At 54.1% G+C, this 23,501-nt stretch overlaps 2 protein-coding genes across 2 annotated transcripts; both read left to right on the plus strand.

Annotated features, from left to right (window-relative positions):
- Positions 1 to 206: 206 nt before the first annotated feature.
- WDR83OS (WD repeat domain 83 opposite strand) lies at positions 207 to 6,163 on the plus strand. The gene is made up of 4 exons (XM_079703674.1): positions 207 to 269; positions 4,962 to 5,067; positions 5,571 to 5,668; positions 5,763 to 6,163. Exons 1-4 carry the CDS (start codon positions 220 to 222, stop codon positions 5,827 to 5,829), a joined length of 321 nt encoding a protein of 106 aa, XP_079559800.1. The 5' UTR covers positions 207 to 219; the 3' UTR covers positions 5,830 to 6,163.
- A 933-nt stretch (positions 6,164 to 7,096) lies between these two features.
- MAN2B1 (mannosidase alpha class 2B member 1) lies at positions 7,097 to 22,377 on the plus strand (the record flags this gene model as incomplete). Its single annotated transcript, XM_079703776.1, has 24 exons — positions 7,097 to 7,258; positions 7,951 to 8,053; positions 8,227 to 8,400; positions 8,763 to 8,956; positions 9,570 to 9,702; positions 9,923 to 10,068; positions 10,510 to 10,623; positions 13,511 to 13,596; positions 13,681 to 13,801; positions 13,881 to 13,959; positions 14,149 to 14,258; positions 14,527 to 14,634; positions 14,946 to 15,062; positions 16,211 to 16,384; positions 17,487 to 17,584; positions 17,667 to 17,784; positions 19,360 to 19,478; positions 19,569 to 19,670; positions 19,847 to 19,934; positions 20,113 to 20,193; positions 20,620 to 20,847; positions 21,299 to 21,454; positions 21,550 to 21,652; positions 22,141 to 22,377. 24 exons carry the CDS (start codon positions 7,097 to 7,099, stop codon positions 22,248 to 22,250), a joined length of 3,024 nt encoding a protein of 1,007 aa, XP_079559902.1. The 3' UTR covers positions 22,251 to 22,377.
- Between the last annotated feature and the right edge of the window lie 1,124 nt (positions 22,378 to 23,501).

Consider the following 23,501-nt stretch of genomic DNA (forward strand, 5'->3'; position numbering starts at 1 on the left):
TTGTTTCCAGCTTCTCGGTTTCTTCCCCCACGTCCTGTTTTCTTGGAACATTTTTGGCTTCTTCGAATTCTCTGTCCCCTGGATGGGGGGAGTTCCAGCTCCCGCCGGCAGGAACGGAAGCGCGAGGGCTGAGGGTGTTACTCTAAAAGCCATCCTCCGTTTCCCTGCCGGAAGCCGCCGGAAGCTGAGACTCCCGCAGCGGAAGAGGTGCGACTCGCTATGTCCGCGAACAGTATGTCAGACCCACGGAGGCCCAACAAAGTGCTGAGGTGAGGATCCTAGTTGTCATGGTGTTAAAAAACAAAACAAAAAAATTCAGCTATAAAATTTAAAGATATAATTGGATTTATCAAATGATTCATGAATTGGGCAGCATCCCATCTAGCAAGTAGAGGGGAGCGCTAAAGGGCTACAAAAAGGGAAAGGTTTTTTAAAGGCAAGGCAAGGAAGTCATAATCAGAAAAAAAGGGTGATTTCAGATTAGGCCATTTCCCTTTCGGGGGAAAAAGTGTCTTATTAGGTGGGGTTACCTCGTCTCCCTTTTGGAGGATGGAGGGGGGAGAGGACCCATGTGACCGACTACCTCATTGGTGCTGACCAGAAAATTCCTGACTGACCGGTTAAGACTACATTTCTGGAGGAGGTTGAAGCTTCGGTTAGGTTAGGTATTGAGCCCTGCTTTGTTTGCTTGGCCTAGCATAAGGGACTCCATTTTTGGCCTGTGGTTTTCTCTTTAACAATGCCCCCTCCTCCCACCCTCCCCACCTTAATCAGACTCTCAGCTTAACTGAGAGATGTGAGCAAAACTTAAGGCATGAGTGCCACTCTCAGCTACTGCTCTGAGGTTCTTGCAGTTTTTCTTGTTCCTTTGTGTGCTAACCATAGGTTATGATGGTTTTGCTTAACCCCTGTGATAGTCACAGGTCCTGGCTGGCTTCAGGTTCACAGTTTTTAAGTTCGTCATTTTTTTGTTACTTTTCTGATGTTCGAGTCTTAAGGAGATCTTTTGCTTGGTGGTTAGTGGCAGTGAGTATGCATTTAAAGCTTTTGATAGATTAAGTGCACCAGGGAGATTATTATAATAAACAAGATAATTCACAATGTTTGGAGTGCACTTTGGAGCCATGGGCCCCAGGATCCAAACCAGGCAAAATCAAATATGTCAAAGAAAGTTCCCATTGGGAATTCCCTGGGGGTCCAGTGGTTAGGACTCCACACTTCCAATGCAGCGGGCATGGGTTCGATCCCTGCTAAGAAAAGAAAGTTCCCGTTGAAGGAGTCACCTTGCTCAGTGATTTTTTTTTTTTTTTTTTTTTTTTTTTTTTTTTTTTTTGCGGTACGCGAGCCTCTCACTGTTGTGGCCTCTCCCGTTGCGGAGCACAGGCTCCGGATGCGCAGGCTCAGCGGCCATTGCTCACGGGCCCAGCCGCTCCGCAGCATGTGGGATCTTCCCGGACCGGGGCACAAACTCGTGTCCCCTGCATCGGCAGGTGGACTCCCAACCACTGCGCCACCAGGGAAGCCCAACAACTTGGAAAATTTTTGCTTGTGGTCTTGCTCTAAGGTCGTTTCAAAGTGCTCAGCTATGGTCACTGGCTCCATCAGACTGGTGGTCTCCCATCCTATTTTCTGTCTTTTTATCAATGCACTAATCTCAGGAGATAATCTGTTTGTAAATAGGGCAGCTAAGAGCAGGTTGAGTGACTCTTTTATATGGGACCAGAATGCCATAGGAGGAGAGCTTCCAAGCGTGCCTTAAAGTTGGCCCGATTCATCTTTCTTTGGTTTGCGTGTTTAATAATAGACCGATCAGTTGGGGTAGGGAAGATTCTAGGAATGGCTTATAAAAGGTCAGGTGCTGTTTTGCCACCTTTTTCTGGTTGAGGATCTTGAAGATAATCCTCTGGGTTTTGCCATTTTGCTTCCTGTGTCCATTTGGTGCTTCACCAGGTCCTACCTGCATGTGCACAAGCTGATAAAGATTTTGCAGCCTGGGGTCGAGGCCCTGATGATGACTCCAGATTCTTCAAAGAACTTTTGGGGTTCCTCCCTAGGTTTAGGAAATGCCTTAACTATGGCCCTTAGTTCCATCTTTGACCAAAGAGTGAAAGATATCCGAGGAGGTTCGTCTGCAACCTTGGGTAGTTCTCTCTTACATGGTAACTGTTGAATAGTCCCTTCAGAGTGGAAAAGCAGTTCAGAAAGAAAATCAGTAAAACATGAGTACTCAGGTAAAGAAGGAGAGAGGGGCTTCCCTGGTGGCGCAGTGGTTAAGAATCCGCCTGCTAATGCAGGGGACACGGGTTCAAGCCCTGGTCCAGGAAGATCCCACATGCCGTGGAGCAACTAAGCCTGTGCACCACAACTACTGAGCCTGCGCTCTAGAGCCACAACTACTGAGCCTGCGAGCCACAACTACTGAAGCCCACACGCCTAGAGCCTGTGCTCCAAAACAAGAGAAGCCACCACAATGAGAAGCCCATGCACCGCAACTAAGAGTAGCCCCTGCTCTCTGCAACTAGAGAAAGCCCGCGTGCAGCAACGAAAACCCGACGCAGCCAAAAAAAAAAGAAAAAGTCTTATAAAAAAAAAGGAGAGAGGAGAGCAGTAGGAGTCATGTCAGCCCTTCCTTTTTTGTTTTAGGTACTTCTTGTGTTTCTGATTTTTCATTAGCCTTTTTGTAACCCATCTTTTTTTTTTTTTTTTTTTTTTTTTTTTTTTGTGGTACGTGGGCCTCTCACTGCTGTGGCCTCTCCCGTTGTGGAGCACAGGCTCTGGACGCGCAGGCCCAGAGGCCATGGCTCACGGGCCCAGCCGCTCCGCGGCATGTGGGATCTTCCCAGACCGGGGCACAAACCCATGTCCCCTGCATCGGCAGGCGGACTCTCAACCACTGCGCCACCAGGGAAGCCCTGTAACCCATCTTTTAATGAAGCTATTTTGGAAACTTGAAGCCTTTTGGAAGCTTCCATATACCAATGAAAATAGGTATCCCATTCTGTTTGCTTAATTTGGAAACCCTCACTTTCAAGGGCACTTCTTTTTTTTTTAATAAATTTATTTATTTGTTTTTTGGCTGCATTGGATCTTCGTTGCTGTGTGCGGGCTTTCTCTAATTGTGGACAGCGGAGGCTGCTCTTCATTGCAGTGTGTGGGCTTCTCATTGCGGTGGCTTCTCCTGTCGTGGAGCGCAGGCTCTAGGCCCCCGGGCTTCGGTAGTTGCAGTGCGTGGGCTCAGTCGTTGTGGCTCGTGGGCTCTAGAGCGCAGGCTCACTAGTTGTGGTGCACGGGCTTAGTTGCTCCGCAGCATGTGGGATCTTCCCGGACCAGGGCTCGAACCCATGTCCCCTGCATTGGCAGGCAGATTCTTAACCATTGCGCCACCAGGGAAGTCCCTCAAAGGCACTTCTGAAATAAACAATCTTGTCTCACTGACACATTCCCCACAGTGGCCACTGTAATTCTAGGTTGTTTTTAGTAATATTTTGCCATTTTTGTAGATATTTACAGCTTTTGGGATTATAGTTCTTAGACATAAAAAAGGCAGGTGTGCTGATGGGTGGCATGCTTGATTCATTAAAGGTGAAAGCTCCCATCTCTCTTAGCTGGCTTTATCTACACAAAGCAAGACAGACAAACATGAATACCGTAACATTCCAGCTGTAACCAGTTACTGCGGCCTGGCCAAGAAAAAGGCCCTGTGCGCACCACCACCAACTGCCTACACAGAACCTGGCGCTGGGGGAAAGGACTGAACCCGCAGACCCCACATGAGGATTGTGGGCTGATTCCAAACGAATGGGGAACCGCAGCTGCCACCAGCAGTGCCCAGCGTGGAATCTGGGAAAGGATCCCAAATAAACGGGGAACAGCAGACCATACCGCCAGCAGTTCCTAACATGGAATCTGGGAACAGAGCCAAGGCTGGGGGTATCCCACCAAATGAGGAACTGTGGTCCGAACTACCAGCAGCTCCCAACATGGAACTAGTGATTCCAGACAAATGGGGAACTGGCTGGAGAGCCAATTAGATTGGGAGTGACACAAAGAGAGCAGAGGTCAGAACTGAGAGAAACTTACCCATGGCTCCCAGAAACGGCGAGAAAGACAGTGGACTCAAAAAGGGGTTCATGGGTACCATGCTTCTGTTTCTCGTTGTCCCCGGATGCTGTCAGAGGTTTAGTTTGGATCCTGTCGCTGCCACCAGATCTGTTGAAGAAACAAAATTCAACTGAGTAAATTTTAAAGATCTAATTGACAGGGCTTCCCTGGTGGCGCAGTGGTTGAGAGTCCGCCTGCCGATGCAGGGGACACGGGTTCGTGCCCCAGTCCGGGAAGATCTCACATGGTGCGGAGCGGCTGGACCCGTGAGCCATGGCCGCTGAGCCTGCGCGTCCGGAGCCTGTGCTCCACAACGGGAGAGGCCACAACAGTGAGAGGCCCGCGTACCCCAAAGGAAAAAAAAAAAAAGATCTAATTGACTTTATTGAAGGCTTCATGGATCAGGCAACATCTCATCTAGCAAGTAGAGGGGAGCTCTAAAGGGCTACAGAAAGGGAAAGGTTTTTAAAGACAGGACAAGGAAGTCATAAACAGAAGAAAGGATTATTTCAGATTAAGTCACCTCCTTTTTGGGAAAAAAGGGTCTTATTAGGTGGGTTACCTCTTCCTTTGGGGGATGGAGAGGGGAGAGGGGCCCATGTGACAGACTACTTCGTTGGTACTGACCAGAAAATTCCTGACTGACTGGTTGAGACTACATTTCTTGGGGAGGCTGAAGCTCCAATTAGGTGAGGTACTAAGCCCCAGTTCAGTGGCATGGCCTAGCATAAATGACTCCATTTTGGGCCTGTGGTTTTATTTTTAACGATGGGAATGGGCCTCACGTTGTGGGTTGGAGGCCCAGGGGAGCACCTGCCCATCCTGGGGGCAGAGCTTGAGCACCCCTGACCCTGCTGCAGGTACAAGCCCCCGCCGAGCGAGTGTAACCCAGCCTTGGATGACCCAACGCCGGACTACATGAACCTGCTCGGCATGATCTTCAGCATGTGTGGCCTCATGCTCAAGGTGGGCAGGGCTGAGTTTCCTTCCCGTAGCTCCGCCTGACAGTGGGGGAAGGCGTGGATTCAGAATGAAGCAGGACCAGTGCTGAGGGGGCAGGGCTGGGGTCATGCTGGGTGAAGAAGGCTAGAGCTGTTGGGGAAGCCAGGTGTCCGGGTCAGGGTGGCACATAGGACGTCAGTCTGAGGGTGGGGCCAGGCTTTAATGCAACTTGGTGGGGACTGGTGGAGAAAATGTGGGGTCCATACACGATGGGGGATGTCAAAGGCCAGGCTCCTTAGGCCTGAGGGGACATGGTGGGGTCAGAGATGCAGGACAGGGAGTAGGACCAGAACTCGGGTACCTGGGGTTAACTATGGGGGTCTGGAACGGAGAGACTCCTGGGGCTCAGGGTTTGAGCTGCATCAGGTGGAAATGGGGTTGGAACCGGTGCCTGGGAATGGCCCTTGTGGGGGCTCATTGGGGTGCCTCTCACCGACCTAACCCACCCATCCACCTACCTCTTCCAGCTGAAGTGGTGCGCTTGGGTCGCTGTCTACTGCTCCTTCATCAGCTTCGCCAACTCCCGGAGCTCTGAGGACACTAAGCAGATGATGAGTAGCTTCATGTGAGGCTGGATCTGGAGAGGGAGGGACTCCTGGGTGAGGGGGAGGGGACCCCAAGCCTATCCATCCTGGACTGACACCTCTCTCCCATCTCAGGCTGTCCATCTCTGCTGTGGTGATGTCATATCTGCAGAACCCTCAGCCCATGACGCCCCCCTGGTGATGTCAGCCTAGAGGGGTCACATCCTGGACCCCTCTATCCACCTTACGCCCTAAGCCTGGCCCGTGGCTGCTCAGCCTCCTGCCGTCAGCTGCAGTCCTGGGCTTACCAGCGTGAGGTAGTCTTGGGGCCTGCAGCTGGATGGAGGGAACCTGGCCCTGTCCTTGGGATCCCACTTCGCTGAAGCAGAGAGGGGAATCTCCTAGGCCTACCCCTCCTGCCTTCCTTCCCCACCCTGCCTGCTGTTGGGGGAGATACTATCCGTGTTTCTAGGTGTATCCACTCATTTTCTTGTTGAAACCAGTTAATAATAAATTTTTGCATTCTGGTTCTCTGAGACCTCTCTCTCCTTCTGTGCATTGTCATAACAGGCGGAAGGGCTCCGGTTCCTCCACTCAGTCAGGCTTGGGGTGGGGTCCCCAGTCTGGAGCATTTTGGTTAGTTCACTTGCTTATTTCACAAGACTCGAGCCTTAAGTCAGCTGCCAGAGACTGAACAGTGATCCCTGCCCTCTGGCAACTCAGCAGACAGCCCTGCTGATCTAAGGAATCTGTGCTTTGGTTTTCTTATCAGAGGAATGGGGGTATTGTCAGCAAACTGGATGGACTGGTAGGGACTGGGGGAAGGCATGAAAGGCTGAGTTCTCCCCCACCTGCCATGTTCTCACTCCTCATCAGAGGACACCGGTATCTCTCGAACAAGGCTGGATGCCTCCCCTCCCCAGCACCGTAACGGCGGTTACTTTACGTCTCCATGCATAGGACAGAACAGAGCCCCCATTAACCTCTGTTCCTAGCCAAGCTAGGTCCCTCGCGGACCCTAGCCCAGAAAGTCAACGGAATACCCTAGGATCCTAGGCATATACTCTACCTCCAAGGCAAACACAGCATCCGTAGGAAAATCTGAGACCTCTGCGCCCAGGGGGACAAAAGGGCACTCGAAGTCCACATGGAGGCCACACAGAGGCCACGAGAGGCTAAAGGCTCGTCTGACCGAACCAGCACCCCGAGAGTGGGACGCGCCCAGCGCCTCCTTGCGCTCCTAGCGCCCGCATTGTCCCCAGCGGTACCCAGAACTACCGCCTTGGTCTCGTGACGCGGCGGGCCACTCCCTAGCCCCGCCCCCCGGTGCCCATTGGCCAAGCTGGGTTCTGGAGGCGGGGCGTTTACCCGGCCCCAGCCAGGCCCGGGAACCCCCGGGAGGCGGCGGCGGCGGCGGCGGCGGCGGCGGCGGCGGCGGCGGCGGCGGCGGCGGCGGCGGCGTAAGAGCCATGGACGCTGACGCGCGGTCTTCGGGGGTCCGCGCTGGCGGCGGCCGGGGCGCGGGGGGGTCCCGGACGAGCTCCTGGGCGCTGTGGCCACCGCTCCCGCCTCTCTCCTTTCTCTTTTTGTTGTTGCTGGCGGCTCCCAGCGCTTGGGCCGCGGGATACCAGGTGAGCGCGGCCAGCGAGCGGAAATGTACAAGAGCCAGAGTGAAGCCTCCAGTAGGGTCCGGAGGTGTGGGTGGGTCTGTTTTGTGGGCGCCTAGTGAATGGTTGCTAATATGACAGTGTGGTCTGCGTGCATGCTTTGTGTCATTGAGAAGTCTGGCTGTGCGTGTGTGAGAATGGGGCTGTCTGGGTCTGCTTCCCTTGCTTTTGGACTTTGCATGCATTTACCTGTGTGGCTGGACGTGAGCGGCTGTATGTGTGGCGAGGACTGGTGGAGAGCTGGGAGTCAGCTGCCTGAAGTTCTAGCTTGGCTCCTCCACTTCCTGGCTGCGTGATCTTGGCCAAGTCACTTCACCTCTCTGATCCTCAGTGTTCTCATCTGAAAACTGGAGCTAATACCGCCCCCACCCCGCAGGCTGACTGCTTGGTATTTGCAAATGTTTAATAAACATTAGCTACTACTATTATTTCCCCAGGGTGTGAATGAGAGGTTCTCTGAGAAGTTGTGTCAGGTGGGAGTTGCATCTGTGACACAACTATGTGTGTCCTCCCTGGGAGGGCCTGGCCCCACCTGAGTCACTTGCCTCTAAATCAAGGCTCACCTTATGTCCTCTCCAACGCCCCACTGCAACCTGCCTCCTAACCTTGGGGTTACTGACAGGGTATGTGTGTTTGTGTTTGGGGTCCCTGTGCAGACATGCCCCAAGGTGGAGCCGGACATGCTGAATGTGCACCTGGTGGCCCACACACATGATGACGTGGGCTGGCTCAAGACAGTGGACCAGTACTTCTACGGCAGTGAGTAGAGGGTGGGGACTGACCCCTAGGACTCCCATGGCCCCTCGGAGCCCCTCGAATTCTTTTTCAGCCCTGGACATTAGGGTGGGGGCAATGCCCAGCTTGGGCTCCTGTGTCTAGGAATATGCCCCTTGGCTTGCTGGTCCCTGACTGCCTGACCCCTATTCCCACAGTCCAGAATGATGTCCAGCACGCGGGCGTGCAGTACATCCTAGACTCGGTCATCTCTTCCCTGCTGGCGGAGCCCACCCGCCGCTTCATCTATGTGGAAATTGCTTTCTTCTCCCGTTGGTGGCGACAGCAGACAAATACAACACAGGAAATCGTGCGGGACCTGGTGCGCCAGGGTGAGCCTGCCCTAAGGAAGTGAAAAGAGGAAACCCAGCCCAGCTTCTGTTTCTACTACTCTGGCTTCTGAGATTTTTATCATACCAAGTGCTGCCTGTATGTGGCTGCACCTGCCTGGAATTTCTCTGTATTTGGAGAACTCCTGTGCGTCCTGTAAGGCCCCACCTCCAGTGAGTCCTCTGGAAAGCCTGCCATGCCAGGAGGCCTTCTGTTCAGTATCTCTCTACACTGGCCTGGGGGTGACCCCTCTTCGCCTCTCAGGCCTGGGCATGCAGGCAGGTCTTCTCGTCCCTGGCATCACCAACCCCGGCCCCACTCCTGTCCCTGCCAGCTGACTTGGACTTTGCCCCTCCCGGCACAGGACGCCTAGAGTTTGCCAATGGTGGCTGGGTGATGAACGATGAGGCGGCCACCCACTACGGAGCCATCATCGACCAGATGACACTCGGGCTGCGCTTCCTGGAGGACACGTTTGGCAGCGACGGGCGCCCCCGTGTGGCCTGGCACATCGACCCCTTCGGCCACTCTAGGGAGCAGGCCTCGCTGTTCGCGCAGGTCTTTTCCTGGCCTCTTGGGCCAGCCCCTTCATTCCCTCTGACTCCTCCCCCGGTCACTCAAGCCCCTCCCTTCCCTGAAAGTTCACTCGGACCAGGCCCTGCCCCTGGCCCTCTGGCCCCTTGAGACCCTGCCTCTTGGGTGACCTGTGAATCCCATTCCTTTTCTTCTCTGGCCTTGACCCTGCTCTGCCCCAGCCTAGGCTCACCCCCCCACCCCCCGCACCCTCCTGTCCAGCTGGCTCCTCCCCCACTCCCCGACCCCACCCCGTCTGCTCTGATCCTGGCTCCTCCCCCAGTGGGGTGGCAGGCGATGGCCTGCCGTTTTGCAGCCGGTTTCATTACCTGTGCCATGACCCCGCCTCCTTCTCGTGCTTAGGCTGCGGAAGGTGGAGGTGGGTTCTAGCGTTGGACCAGCTCCCTCCCGGCGCTCCCGCAGGACTTCCGACCCTCCCCAAGTTCAAAATGAACTGGAGGGCCTCCCTGGTTTTAGACCTGGTTTTTCTATCCGCGCTCTGAAGGGGTGGCGGCTGGTGAGGAGAGGGCTATAGGCCCTTATTTATCCTGCCCTCTCTGGCTCTCCCATCCCGCTCCTCATCCTGCGCCACCTCCAGATGGGTTTTGATGGCTTCTTCTTCGGACGCCTGGATTATCAAGACAAGAGCGCGCGGAAGGAGAAGATGGAAATGGAGCAGGTGTGGCGGGCCAGCGCCAGCCTGAAGCCCCCCGCCGCGGACCTCTTCACCAGTAAGGGGGTGGGGTGGGGAGAGGGCCGCCCCCACGCTCAGAAGGGCCCTGGGCTTGGTTCTATAGCCAGCTGTCATTGTCTTGAAATTCTTAATAATTTAGGAACAAGGGCCCAGCATTTGCACTTTGCACTGGGCCCCGCAAATTCTGAAGTCCGTCCCCTGTGGGGCCTGGCAGGTCTAGGGGGTGGGGCCACCCCTGAGCCTGGTGCGGCCCACAGGTGTGCTCCCCAACATTTACAACCCACCGGATGGTCTGTGCTGGGACACGCTGTGTGCCGACAGGCCCTTTGTGGAGGACCCACTCAGCCCTGAGTACAACGCCAAGGACCTGGTCCATTACTTCCTGCAGTTGGCCACTGCCCAGGTAACCTGGCACCCAGAACCTGTGCCTCTGGTGTACATGCACGGGACCCTTCCACCGGCCCAGGCAATCCCTAGCACCTCCTCACCATCCTCAGAGGAAGGTAGTATTCCGTTCACCATCACTATGCCCTCCTCCTGGATTTGTGTGTATTCCTGACTAGAAATGCAGACCCCTTCACCACTGCACACCTCCACCATGATCGTGAGACAGCATGGCACAGTGCCTCAGTACCCATGTCTGGGTGGTGAGCCCAAGAGAATTACTCAACAGCTTGTGGCTATTTTTCTGTATGTCCCTCTGCTCCCACGTGACACACTTCCACCCCTGCCCCCCATGCCTCTGTGCACCCACATTCTTGACCACATATATATCGAGACACAGCTGTCCACAGGGGTGGCCCAGGACACCCTGGCCTGAGGACACCCCTCATCCCACCTACAGGGCCAGCACTACCGCACAAACCACACTGTGATGACCATGGGCTCAGACTTCCAATATGAGAATGCCAACATGTGGTTCAAGAACCTTGACAAGCTCATCCAGCTGGTCAATGCCCAGGTGAGTGTGCCTACCCCGTGGGCACCTGTGCTTGTATCCCTGGGCCTTGGGTCACCTACATTATCTATGGGTGCTATCTTAGTTTTATATGGCTGCTTTAACAAATTACCACAAACTCAGTGGCTTAAAACAACAGAAACCATGTTATCTTACAGTTCTGTAGGTCACAAGTCTGACATGGGTCTCACTGGGCTAAAATCAAGATGTCAGCAGAGCTGCGTTCCTTCTGAAAGCTCTAGGGAAAAGTCTCCTTGCCTTGTCCAGCTTCTAGAGGCTGCCCACATTCCTTGGCTCATGGCCCCCTCCTCCATCTTCAAAGCCAGCAACATAGCAGCTCTCTGACCCTGCCTCTGGTGCTACATCTCTTTTTCTCACTCTCACTTCTTTCTCCTCCCTCTTCAACTTTTAGAGACCCTTGTGATTACATTGGGCCCACTAGATAATCCAGGATAATCTCTCTAGTTTAAGGTCAGCTGATTAACAGCCTTAATTCTGCAGTCTTAATTTCCTTTTGCCATGTAACCTAACACAGTCACAGGTTCTGGGGATTAGGACATGGACATCTTTCGGTGGCCATTATTCTGTCTACCGTGGATGTATTGATGTGGCCTCTGTAAATGGTCTGTGACTGTGTGGGCAGGCATTCACTCTCCCATCAGCACAGAACCTCGTCTCCCCTCCCCCATCATTTCATCCCAAGAGTTGTCTACTGGCACAGTCTTTTTTATTTTTATTTTTTTAAAAAAATTATTTATTTATTTATTTTTGGCTATGTTGGGTCTTCGTTGCTGTGCGCGGGCTTTCTCTAGTTGTGGCGAGAGGGGGCTACTCCTTGTTGTGGTGCGCGGGCTTCTCATTGTCGTGGCTTCTCTTGTTGCGGAGCACGGGCTCTAGGTGCGCAGGCTTCAGTAGTTGTGGCACATGGGCTCAGTAATTGTGGCTTGCAGGCTCTAGAGCTCAGGCTCAGTAGTTGTGGCGCACGGGCTTAGCTACTCCGTGGCATGTGGGATCTTCCCGGACCAGGGATCGAACCTGTGTCCCCTGCATTGGCAGGCAGATTCTTAACCACTGTGCCACCAGGGAAGCCCTGGCACAGTCTTTAATGTCCTCACCTTCCACGCGCTCCCTGCACCAGTTTCACCAAAAACAGCTCTCCGTAACGTCACCAAGGGCCTTCCAGAAGACATTTCCCACTCCTCCCCAAGCCCCTGGTCCCTGAGGAGGCTTCAACACCTTGACTACTTCCTCCTGCAAATACCCTGTTCCTGGGCTGCCAGAAGATCACACTCTTTTGGTTTTTCTCCTGCCTGCTCCTTCACACACTCCATCTTACTGGAAATGGAGTTCCTTGGTTCAAATCCGGGTTTTGCCACTTACTGGCTCTGTGACCTTGAGGAATGTTCTTAAGCAGTCAGTGCCTCAATTTTCTTATCTAGGAAATGGGCATAATGGTGGTTCCCAGCTGACAGGGCTATTGATGAAAGTTTAATGAGTTTATTTGCATAGACCGGTAGACCAGTGCCAGGTAAATAATAAGTATTATGGTTGTTTATTATTATTATTTGGGGCTGAAAATCTTCTGCTGCTTAAGACACCAGTTGCAACGTCTTCTTCTCCAGGAAGCCTTCACCAGGCCCCAGCCGAGCTCTTGCTTTTTCCTCTGTGCTCACAGGAGTCCCCACAAATACCTGTGATGATACATCTAGGCTGAATGTAACCAACTGACTGTCTGTTCAGTTTCTTTCCTCTGCACTTGGCTGTGAATACTGTGAGAGCAGGGCTAGTCTCTGGTTGTAAATTGTGTCCACAATCCTGAGCATGCTGCAGAATCAAGTGATTGTTTGCTCAGTGAACACAGTGTGTGTGTATGTAAATCTGTACATGAGTGTGTGTTCAGGGGTGTAGATGTGTGTTTGCACATAAAGGCATGTAGTCCTATGCATTTCTCTTCATTCACTCAAGTTTGTTTTGTTTATTTTTTAAATTAAAGTATAGTTGATTTACAATATTGTATTGTATTACAAATATTGTATTAGTTTCAGGTGTACAGCAAAGTGATTCAGTTATATATATTTTTTCAGGTTATTTTCTATTATAGGTTATTATAAGATGTCGAATATAATTCCCTGTGTTATACAGTAAATCCTTGTTGCTTATCTACTTTGTGTATAGTAGATTATATCTGTCAATCCTATACTCCTAATTTATCCCTCCCCCCTCCCTTTCCCCTTAGGTAACCATAAGTTTGTTTTCTATGTCCGTGAGTCTGTTTCTGTTTTGTATATAGATTCATTTGTATTATTTTTTAGATTCCACATATAAATGATATCATATAGTATCTGTCTTTCTCTGACTTCACTAAGTATAATATTCTCTAGGTCATTCAAGTGTTTATTGAGCACCTACTGTGTACGAGGCACTGGGGACACAACTCGAGCAGAACAAACATCCTTTAACTCACGGAGGTCACCTTCTTGTTCCTCCACCTCCCTCAGTTGAAAGTGAGCCTCCATTCATTGTAACAGTTGTGTCATCTGGCAATAACCTTACAGTGCTGAGGAATTATTATTCCTGTCCTATGATGTCATATTTAGTTTTTCCATGAAAGTTTTAAATAATAAAATTCGAATTATTTAAAGTTTAGTAAAATCTCAGGTTTATTCTTGCATCCCTGAAATTCTTTCCAGGCTGGTAATATTTAGCTTTGGCCAACATTCATTTTCACACTTGGCCATTGGTTTGCACTCAAACTGTGTATTAAGAGAATCTGAACCGACTGGATGCATGAATGTGTGCACGTGTGTGTGTGAGTAGGTATGTGCACACTTGTGGGCTCCCCCCTCCCCGGGCTCCTGAGGGCTCACACACTGACACCTCCCCGCAGCAACAGGCCAATGGGAGCCGCGTCAATGTTCTCTACTCCACTCCAGCCTGTTATCTCTGGCAGCTGAACAAGGCCAACCTCACCTGGTATTTGGGGGGACTGGGGAGCCTGGGGATGGGTGGCATGCCCTGTGGGTCATGACCCTGCCCTCAATGCCGCTGCCGTTGCAGGTCGCTGAAAGAGGATGACTTCTTCCCCTACGCCGACGGCCCCCACATGTTCTGGACCGGTTACTTTTCCAGCCGGCCTGCCCTCAAACGCTATGAGCGCCTCAGCTACAACTTCCTGCAGGTAGGTGGGTGCCAGGCTCAAGGGGGTGGCTCAGGGGTCCTGACAGGCCTGGTGCCCCAACATACCCCTTGCTCTACAGGTGTGCAACCAGCTGGAGGCGCTGGCGGGTCCGGCAGCCAACGTGGGACCCTATGGTTCCGGAGACAGTGCACCCCTCAGTAGGTGTCCAGTGGGTGAGGGGACGGGGGGCGAGGCTGAAGCTGGACTCCAGACCTCCACTGCCCCCTCGAGTCCATTCTTAAAGCCCCTAAGAACCCAGCCTGCCAGCACATGACTTTTCACGTCTCCTTGGGGTCGGGGGCCTAGAGCCCTGCGGAGACCCCACCTGGCTCACCGTCTGCCTGCAGATGAGGCGATGGCCGTGCTCCAGCACCACGATGCGGTCAGCGGCACCTCCCGCCAGCACGTGGCCAACGACTACGCTCGCCAACTTTCAGAAGGCTGGGGGCCCTGCGAGGTGCGAGGGCGGAGCCTGGGAGAGGCGGAGACAGGAAGGGGCAGGCCCTGGAGCAGAAGGGGCGGGGCCATTACGGGGCGTGGTCGAAAACAGCGGAGTGGTGTCTGGAAGGGTTCGTGGGGCGGGGCTCGTGGAAGGAGGGGCGGGTCCTGGGATGGGAGGGGCGGAGAAGGCAGGGGCAAGGCAGGGGCGAGGCTGGGGGCGGGGCGGCGAGGAGGAGACGCGCATGGGGGCCAGAGCATACCTTTCACTTTACGAGCCTCCCCAGGTTCTCCTGAGCAATGCGCTGGCGAGTCTCAGTGGCTCCAAGGAGGACTTCATGTTCTGTCGCAAGCTCAACATCAGCGTTTGTCCGCTCACCCAGACCTCGGAGAGCGTGAGCCGGCCTCGACGGGGAGGGGCGGGGCCGGGGGACCGATTCCGTGGGTGGTGGGTGGGATGAGAGCCAGTGAAACCGCGGGGCGGCGGCGTGGTTGGGCTGATGGCTCTGGAGGCCTCAGCGGGTTGCTGATCACTCTGGGGCGAGGTCACTGTGGGCTCAGTGAAGCTGCGGCAGGATGGAGACCAGTGCACCACTTGGGGGTTTGAATCACCCAGGGACATCACCCAGGGAAGTTGCTGCACATGGTGGGTGGGTTTGCAGAAGGCGTATTGTGACCCATGCCTGCTCTGACCCTCCCACCCCAGTTCCAGGTGACCATTTATAACCCCTTGGGGCGGAAAGTGGATTGGATGGTGCGGCTGCCTGTCAGCAAACATGTTTTCCTCGTGAGGGACCCCAGTGGCACAGTTGTGCCCAGCGATGTAAGACCACTCGACAAATCTTTTTCCCTGAATACCACAACCCATGAATACCTAACCCCTTGGAAACCTCCCGCCATGGGCATTTCTCCCTTCGCCCCATGGACACTTCCCCCAGGTTTATTTCCCTCCATGGATCTCTCCTTCCATGGACATCTCCCTCTTTTGGATACCTCCCCCTCCATGAATACCTTCTGCCCATTACTGTCTCTTCCTCTGAATATCTTCCCCCTCAACCCCTTAATATCACACCCCCTTGGGAACATTACCCCCTCTCGTGAGTATCTTCTCCCCCCCCCCCTTTTTAAAATGTATTTTATTTATTTATTTTTGGCTGCGTTGGGTCTTTTTTGCTGCACATGGGCTTTCTCCAGTTGCGGCGAGCGGGGGCTATTCTTTGTTGTGGTGCGGGGGCTTCTCATTGCGGTGGTTTCTCTTGTTGCGGAGCACAGGCTCTAGGCGCATGGGCTTCAGTAGTTGCTGCACGCGGGCTCAGTAGTTGTGGTGCACGGGTTTAGTTGCTCCGCGGCATGTGGGATCTTCCCGGACCAGGGCTTGAACCCGTGTCCCCTGCACTGGCAGGCGGATTCTTAACCACTGCGCCACCAGGGAAGACCTCTTACCCTTTTAAATATCTCCCCATGAAAAAATTTCCTGTTTATGAATATTCCCCTCATCCTGGAAGGCCTCTTCCCACTAACCTCTTCCTCCGCCAAGAATCTGTCTTTCTCTCCCTCCCCTGTGTCGAGGATCTCTTCCTGAATTTACTCCCTCACTTCTCCCACCTCCCACAGTAGCTCCACCCTCCTAGTGGATTTTTCCCACCTTATGAATCTTTGCAATCTTTTTTTTTTGGTCATGCAGCTTGCAGGATCTTCGTTCCCCAATCAGAGATCGAACCCATGTGCCCCCTGCAGTGGAAGCGCTGAGTCCTAACCACTAGACTGCCAGGGAATTCCCTCTTTGCAATCTTTAACTCAGCATTTCTTACACTCGCATCCCCTCTGGGCAACTCCTAAATTTCTTCTCCCTATCCTGGAGCTCTTTCCCCTCCTCAAGTTTGACCCCCCACCCCCACCCCGTATGTGTGGTGTGGCTTTATATGTGTACTCACAGCTTCCTGACTTGGTTTCCTTCGTCCCTTACCCAAGGTGGTGATGATTCCCAGCTCAGACAGTCAGGAGCTGCTTTTCTCAGCCTCAGTGCCTGCTTTGGGCTTCAGCATCTACTCAGTAACCCAGGTGCCTGGTCAAAGCCCCCAGGCCCACATCCACCATCCCAGATCCCAGAAGCCCTGGTCTCGTGTCTTGGTCATCCAGAATGAGGTGAGACCCTATTCATATCCCCTTTCATTCCTGGGTGACAAATTTGAGATGTGGCAGTAAGCCACATGGACCCTCGGTCAGTGGGTCTTAGGTTCATGGTCTAGCATCATCAGCGCCCCATTGTGTGTCCTCAAGTGAGTGACCGTCTTCCTTTGAGCCTCAGTGTCCTCTCCTGGGGCTGTTATGAGGACCCAATGTAATCATGGGTGACACTTGACAGAAATGTCAGAGCTGATGGAGGTAGGGTTTTGCAAATTAAGTGAGGCATGTCAGAGACTTGGGGGAGGGAGCCGTGTGGCCATTTGGGGGAAGAGGGATCCAGTCAGGTAGGGAGCAGCAGACACAAAAGCCCTCAAGTAGGCGGGTGTTGGGTGTTCAAAGAACACTCAGTGTGGCTGAAACAGGGTGTTGGGGTGGAGGTGATAGGTCAGATCATGTGAGCCTTAAGGGAAGGCTGAGGGGAGGACTCTGGCTTTTACTGTGAAGGAACCACGGGAGAAACAGGGTTGCATTAAGACTCTTGTGGGTCCTAGCACTTTGGCCTTTGTGGGTCCCTCCTTCCATAAAAATATGTTAAAAACTATATTTCATGATAGTATGGATATTAACATGAATATTAACCATGCAGACTTCAATATAATATATTCATTATTATTTCATTCAGGTTTTCTTCTGAACCTAAAAGAAATTGAGATTTATACCTTTCCATGGGCCCTAAAAATCTTGTGGGTCCTGGCACTGTGGTTCCTCTGTCAGTTGCATAAGCAGCCTGGGTCCCGAGCTGATGGGCTGTGATCTCACTTCTGGTGTTAACAGGCACCTTTTGGCGGTTATGGGGGGAAAAGACTGGGTAGCGAGCATGGAAGGTGGGAGATCAGGAAGGGGTTGGCTGCAGTCCAGCAATGCCATTGAGGTGGTGAGAAGTGGTCAGATTGAGGGTAAGGTAGAAAGTGGAGATTTGCTAAAAGAGTCAGAGGTGAGGAGTGAGAGAGAGGAGGGAAGGGTGGGTGACTCCAGGGTTTTCTCCTGAGCCCCAGGAAGGATGAAGCTGCCGTTGGCTGAAGCGGTGGTCATTAATGTCTGTCCACCCTTTTCTCCCCAGTACATCCGGGCTAGGTTTGACCCGGACTCAGGGCTCTTGATGGAGTTGGAGAACCTGGACCAGAACCTCCGGCTGCCTGTTCGCCAAGCCTTCTACTGGTGAGCGAGGACCACCAGGTCAGGGAACAGGTGTGAGCAGAGCTGGGGTCCCTTGCCTGACTCTCACCTGCCCTGGCCCCAGGTACAACGCCAGTACAGGCAACAGTCTAAGCTCCCAGGTCTCAGGTGCCTACATCTTCAGACCCAACCGACAGGAACCACTGCTTGTGAGCCACTGGGCTCAAACCCACCTTGTGAAGGTAAGGGGTTAAGACTGATGAGTGGGCACTTGGGGATGGGGCATGTGGGGGGTGTGTGTGTGGAGGGTGGTGTGCCATGTGTACAGTGGGGGGAGGATTTACATCTCCAACAAATAAGAAGGCTAACACCCGAGGGGAATACTTGAGGATCCTCCCACAGGGTTGATATTCATGGCTGGTTGTGTGACAGTCACGCCATGGAAGCACGTAGAAAGGCATTCACATCTGTTGTGAATGTCAAGATTATACTTAGATTTTGAAATTGGGGGTGGGGTGTTCCCATTTGGCCAACAGATAGGGAGAGCCAGGTGTAACTGCTTGCAGATTTCACCAAGGATCTGTGGTAGGAGGGGATTTTATCTGGGGTGGACATTTAAAGATTCACACTTGGATAGGGCTTCAGTGATTCTAACTTAGGGTGGATATTTGAGGGTGTATCTGGCTGGGAACAGGGGCTCAGGCTTGTGGGGTTTCCTGGGGCCTCTCGTTGACGTTTCCTCTTAGGGTGGGAATGGGGCAGGTAACGGAAAGCCTCACATTTGACATGATTCTCCTTGAGGTGAACACCTGCATACCTGGGTCACTGTATTAGGATATAGTTTTGCTTCCTGTAACAGAGTTACCCAAATTAACCATGCCTAAAACAAGATGGAAGTTTCTTTCCATCTAACGGAAAGTCCGGGCAGGTGGGATGGTTCAGTAGTCATCTAGTCTTCTATCTTTTTTAATTTTTTAATTTTTTAAAATTTTTGGCTGTGTTGGGTCTTCATTGCTGCGTGTGGGTTTTTTCTCTAGTTGCGGAGAGGGGGGGCTACTCTTCATTACGGTGTGCAGGCTTCTCACTGTGGCGGCTTCTCTTGTTGTGGAGCATGGACTCTAGGTGCGCAGGCTTCAGCAGTTGTGGCACTCGGGCTCAGTAGTTGTGGCTTGTGGGCTCTAGAACACAGGCTCAGTAGTTGCGGCACACGGGCTTAGTTGCTCTGTGGCATGTGGGATCTTCCTGGACCAGGGCTCGAACCCATGTCCCCTGAATTGGCAGGCAGATTCTTAACCACTGCGCCACCAGGGAAGCCCTAGTCTTCTATCTTATTGCTCTACCCTCCTTAGCATTCAGCTTCCACCTCATGGCCCAAGATGGCTGCTCAAGCTCCAGCCATCACATTTGCATTTGAGCCAGTGGAAGAGGGAAAGGGGCAAGGAACACTGTTCACACCACTTTGACTGGGCCAAACATGGTCACACAGCTACTCAGAACCTCAGGAAAGGTGAAACAGTACAGTCTATTCCCAGTAGCCATGTGCTAAGCTCGAATCCTGTTCTAAGGAGGGGAGATAGGGTAATGGTGGGCAGCAAGCATGTATGCCAAACTCAAAAAATTACATGGCTATGACTGATGTACAAAGTGTGGGCATCACACCTAGGCAGGTGGGGGAGGTGGGTGGGGCTCCCAAGCTATTAGTGGGGTCGACCCTGATGTAGGCCTTTATGAGCTTCACAGCAGGGGCGGACATTTGCAGGGCTTACCTCTGCTCAGCTGCATGCTTACACCTGCCCTTCACCCCCATGTGCCTGCAGACAGCCTTGGTGCAGGAAGTGCACCAGAACTTCTCAGCCTGGTGCTCCCAGGTGGTTCGTCTGTACCCGGGACAGCGGCACCTGGAGCTGGAGTGGACGGTGGGGCCAATACCTGTGGGGTGAGTGGTGGAGGCTGGGAGTGGGGGCTGAGTGAAGGGCAGAGTGGAGTTAAAGTGAGGCTCACCACCTTGCCGTCCCATTGGGTATAGTGATGGCTGGGGGAAGGAGGTCATCAGTCGCTTTGACACTGTGCTGGAGACAGACGGACTCTTCTACACTGACAGCAATGGCCGGGAGATCCTGGAGAGGAGGTGGGGTGACTGGGGGCACTGAGGGGTGGTCTGTGGTCTTTCGGGGCCCAGGGCCAGTGGGGGCACCTGCTGATCCTAATGAGTGTGGGAGGGAGAGGGTGAAGGGGGAGTGAGGAGTGGGTGAGCGGGGAAGGGGAGCCAGACCCCGGGCCTGATCAAATCCCACCCCACCCCAGGCGGGATTATCGACTCACCTGGAAGCTGAACCAGACTGAGCCAGTGGCGGGAAACTACTATCCAGTTAACAGTCGCATTTACATCACGGTACCCATCCCCCATCCTGCTCCCCACATCTTCCTGACACCCCTTTACAGAGCAGGGGTTACCTCTTATTCTTAACATCTCCCAACTGTCCTCAGCAGTCTCCACCATCCTTGTGGGGCCTGCCTGGGGGCCAGGGCTGGCCGGCAGTGCAGCCCCTCACTCACCCCTTGCCCCCCAGGATGGGAACGTGCAGCTGACTGTGTTGACTGACCGCTCCCAGGGGGGCAGTAGCCTGAGTGACGGCTCCTTAGAGCTCATGGTGAGTGGTCCGAGCCCCATCTAAGTCAGGGTCCTCCCACCAGTTCCCTCCCTGGCCCCCTGCAGGACCTTGAAGCCAGTTTCTGTTGCTAGGTGCACCCCTCCGTTTGTGGTCACCGCTAAGCGGAGCCCTCCATTCCCATGTGAGACATTTACTCCGTGCTTTTATCCAATCCTTACCCAAGCCTCCCCTCCAGGCCCTGATTTGCCCTATCCACGCCCCCATTAGATCCTTACCTCCCTCTGTCCTAGTCCCTTGTTAGGTCGGATCCCCAGTTCTACTGGGGACCCCCTACCAGACCTTCGTCCTCATCCGTTCCATCCCAATCTTCAGTTTTTCTTGAAATTCCCACTTGCTTTTACCCAATTTCTGGCCCAGAAATTGGCTAGAAGGACCCTCGCCCTCTCCTGGCCACTCTCCCCGCAGGTGCACAGAAGGCTGCTGAGAGACGATGCACGCGGAGTAGGGGAGCCGTTGCTGGAGGAGGGGTCGGGGCTTTGGGTGCGAGGGCGCCACCTCGTGCTGCTGGACAAGGCCCGGACCGCGGCCGCCGGGCACCGGTTGCAGGCGGAGAAGGAGGTCCTGGCCCCGCAGGTGGTGCTGGCCCGAGGTGGCGGCAACCCCTACCGCCTCGAGGTCGCCCCTCGCACGCAGGTGAGGGGCGGTGGGGCCGGCAGAAAGAGGACCCGAAGGAAGCCTGCGGGGGTGGGGCGGGGTTGAGGGCGGATTTACCTAGGCTTAACTGGGACCCACCTCGCCTGCCCCTACCTGTCCTGGGGAGGACGTATGCTAGTCCAGTCCCCTTAGCTCAGCCCCGTCACCCCGGCAGCCTCGGCCCGGCCCTCTCGTCTACTAACCCCCTCCAGCCGGGTCTCTCCACTCTTCCTCCCCGCCCTAACTCAGTCTCAGACCAAATCCTTTCTGCCCCCAACCTGGCACCGCCCCGTTCCCTCATTGGCTCTGTCCTGAGTGAGCCCCTCCCCTCCCCGGTAAGCCCCGCCCCTCACCGCGGCCAAGGCCCGCCCCTCCACGCCGGGTCTCCGCCTCCTGACCGCCGCTCAGTTCCACCTCTCCTGGCTCAGCCCGGCGCCACTCTTTCCCGCAGTTTTCGGGGCTGCGCCGAGAGCTGCCGCCTTCCGTGCATCTACTAACATTGGCCCGCTGGGGACCGGAGACGCTGCTGCTGCGCTTAGAGCACCAGTTCGCCGTAGGGGAGGACTCGGGCCGCAACCTGAGCTCTCCGGTGACCTTGGACTTGACGGTGAGGAGGGCAGAGGTGGGAAGAAGACAGGAGAGAGGCGGGAGGGGAAACCCCAGCTTTGTCCCAACGCAGCCCGGCCCATCCACTGCCCGCAGGACCTGTTCTCCGCCTTCACCATCACCGACCTACGGGAGACCACGCTGGCGGCCAGCCAGCTCCGGGCCCAAGCCTCCAGGCTCCAGTGGACACCAAACACGGGTGGGGGCCTGCCCGGAGCTGGGGGCCGGGTGGGAGGTGTGGGAATGTTGACCAGGTCCAGGTATAGAGCTCGAGGGCCTGAGTCGATCGGTGTTCGGATCTAGGTTAGGGGTTTAAGGGACTGAGGTGGGTCCAGCAAACTAGTGGTAGTTCTTGAGGGTTTGAGAATGGAGTGCAGTCCCAAGAACAAGATTTGAGAATCTCCGTCGGTGTCTAGTTCTAGAGGCAGACGTTGGCTTGACGGTCCTTGGGGTGGGACTTGTAGGTGTGAGGATGGTGACCAGGCACTGGGGAGGGATTTGGGGATCTGGGGGTGGTATCTAGGCCCTGGGAAGCAGTTGAAGGGTCTGCGAGTGAGGCCCTGGGGACGGATTTAAGGTGGTATGTCTGTGTTCAGAAGGGAGCACAGGTGTGGTGTGGGGTGGCATAGGGGTGTTAAGGCAAAGGAAGTCTACGTCCCTCACTCCTTCTCCCCTCCACCTTCCCAGGCCCCACCCCCCATCCTTCTCCTTCCCGGCTGCTCTCCACCACCATTACGCTACAGCCCATGGAAATCCGCACCTTCTTGGCCTCAGTCCAGTGGGAAGAGGACGGCTAGACCTGGTGGAGGCAAGATTCCCCCAGAGCCTGAGCCCACTCCTCCAGGGGTGGGGCAAACTCTCCCCCTTCTCTTGCTGCTGCTGCTACCACCAAGGAAAGCCATTAAAATGCCATTACCAAGAAAAGACTCAGGTCAAGGTGTAACTGAGTGTGGGTTTTTTTTTTTGTATTTTGAAGGCAGTGGAATTTATGACCCAGAAAGGTCAGCAAACCGTAGCTGACCCTTGACCCGAGGCCTTGCAGGAAGACCACTTGCTGGTTTGAATCCTCTCACCAGAGTCTACACGGTTCACACCCCACCTCACCTACCACTCTGTCCTCCACTCTTGCTTCACTCCTCCGTCCACTAGGGCTGTGACACAGCTGTTTTTTGTTTTGTTTTGTTTTTTGCCATGCCCTGCGACTTGTGAGATCTTAGTTCCCAGACCAGGGATTGAACCCGGGCCACGGTAGTGAAAGCGCCGAGTCCTAACCACTGGACTGCCAGGGAAGTCCCTGACACAGCTGTTTTGAGAAACCACTAAGGGCAGGCTTGTGCTGGCTTGTCCTGGGCCCTGAAAGCCAGACATACCCCAGGGCCTCCCAGACTCTACCTTGGGGCCCTGAAGGTGGGGAATCTGGGAGGTCTTGGGGTGGAGGAAGAGTTAGAGGCAGGTCCCAAAGTGGGGCCTTGGACAGGTGTGCTGGAGCTTCTGGCCTCCCAGGAGACAGGTAGAGAGCCTGGCATACCCTGGTTCTGGTGTGTTCTGGAGTCTGTTACAGAGAAAGGAGACCTTGGGATGAAACCTGAGGTTTAGAGTTGAAAGGAAGTGACTTGCCCTCCAGTCGATACAGTATTGTGTGGTTCCCTTGAAGGCGTCTGGAGGCTGGGAGGGCATGTCAAGCCCACCTGTAGGCCGTGTAGAGAACAGTGTTTGGATGCTCAGGCCCCTGATTCTCAGATGTGCCTCCAGAAAATATTTCTCCATCCCCCTTGGTGGGGGAACAGGCATGAGCCTGGGCTGACTTGGAACCCTCGGGCAGAACACAGATGGGGTCTAGGTGGCAGATGTGCCTCTTGAAAAAAGTTTTCTATGTCTCCCCCTAGAGAGACAGACCAGAGAGGCCCAAGGAGGGCACCCCAGTCTATTTGCCATCCTGCCTGGGGTCCAATCACCCATGCTGTGTGGCTTACAGGATATTAGTTCTCCTGACCAGGGACTGAACCCGGGGCCACGGCAGTGAAAGTGCTAAGTCCTAACCACTGCAC

The sequence above is a fragment of the Hyperoodon ampullatus genome (assembly GCF_949752795.1).
Source record: "Hyperoodon ampullatus genome assembly, chromosome: 4".
NCBI classification, from domain to species: domain Eukaryota; kingdom Metazoa; phylum Chordata; class Mammalia; order Artiodactyla; family Ziphiidae; genus Hyperoodon; species Hyperoodon ampullatus.

Excerpts from the sequence above, each read along its gene's own strand:
- WDR83OS (XM_079703674.1), top strand. The coding sequence starts at position 220 with ATGTCCGCGAACAGTATGTCAGACCCACGGAGGCCCAACAAAGTGCTG. Across the intron at positions 270-4,961 it reads AGGCCCAACAAAGTGCTGAG|GTACAAGCCCCCGCCGAGCG; the intron begins GTGAGGATCCTA and ends ACCCTGCTGCAG. Across the intron at positions 5,068-5,570 it reads TGTGTGGCCTCATGCTCAAG|CTGAAGTGGTGCGCTTGGGT; the intron begins GTGGGCAGGGCT and ends TACCTCTTCCAG.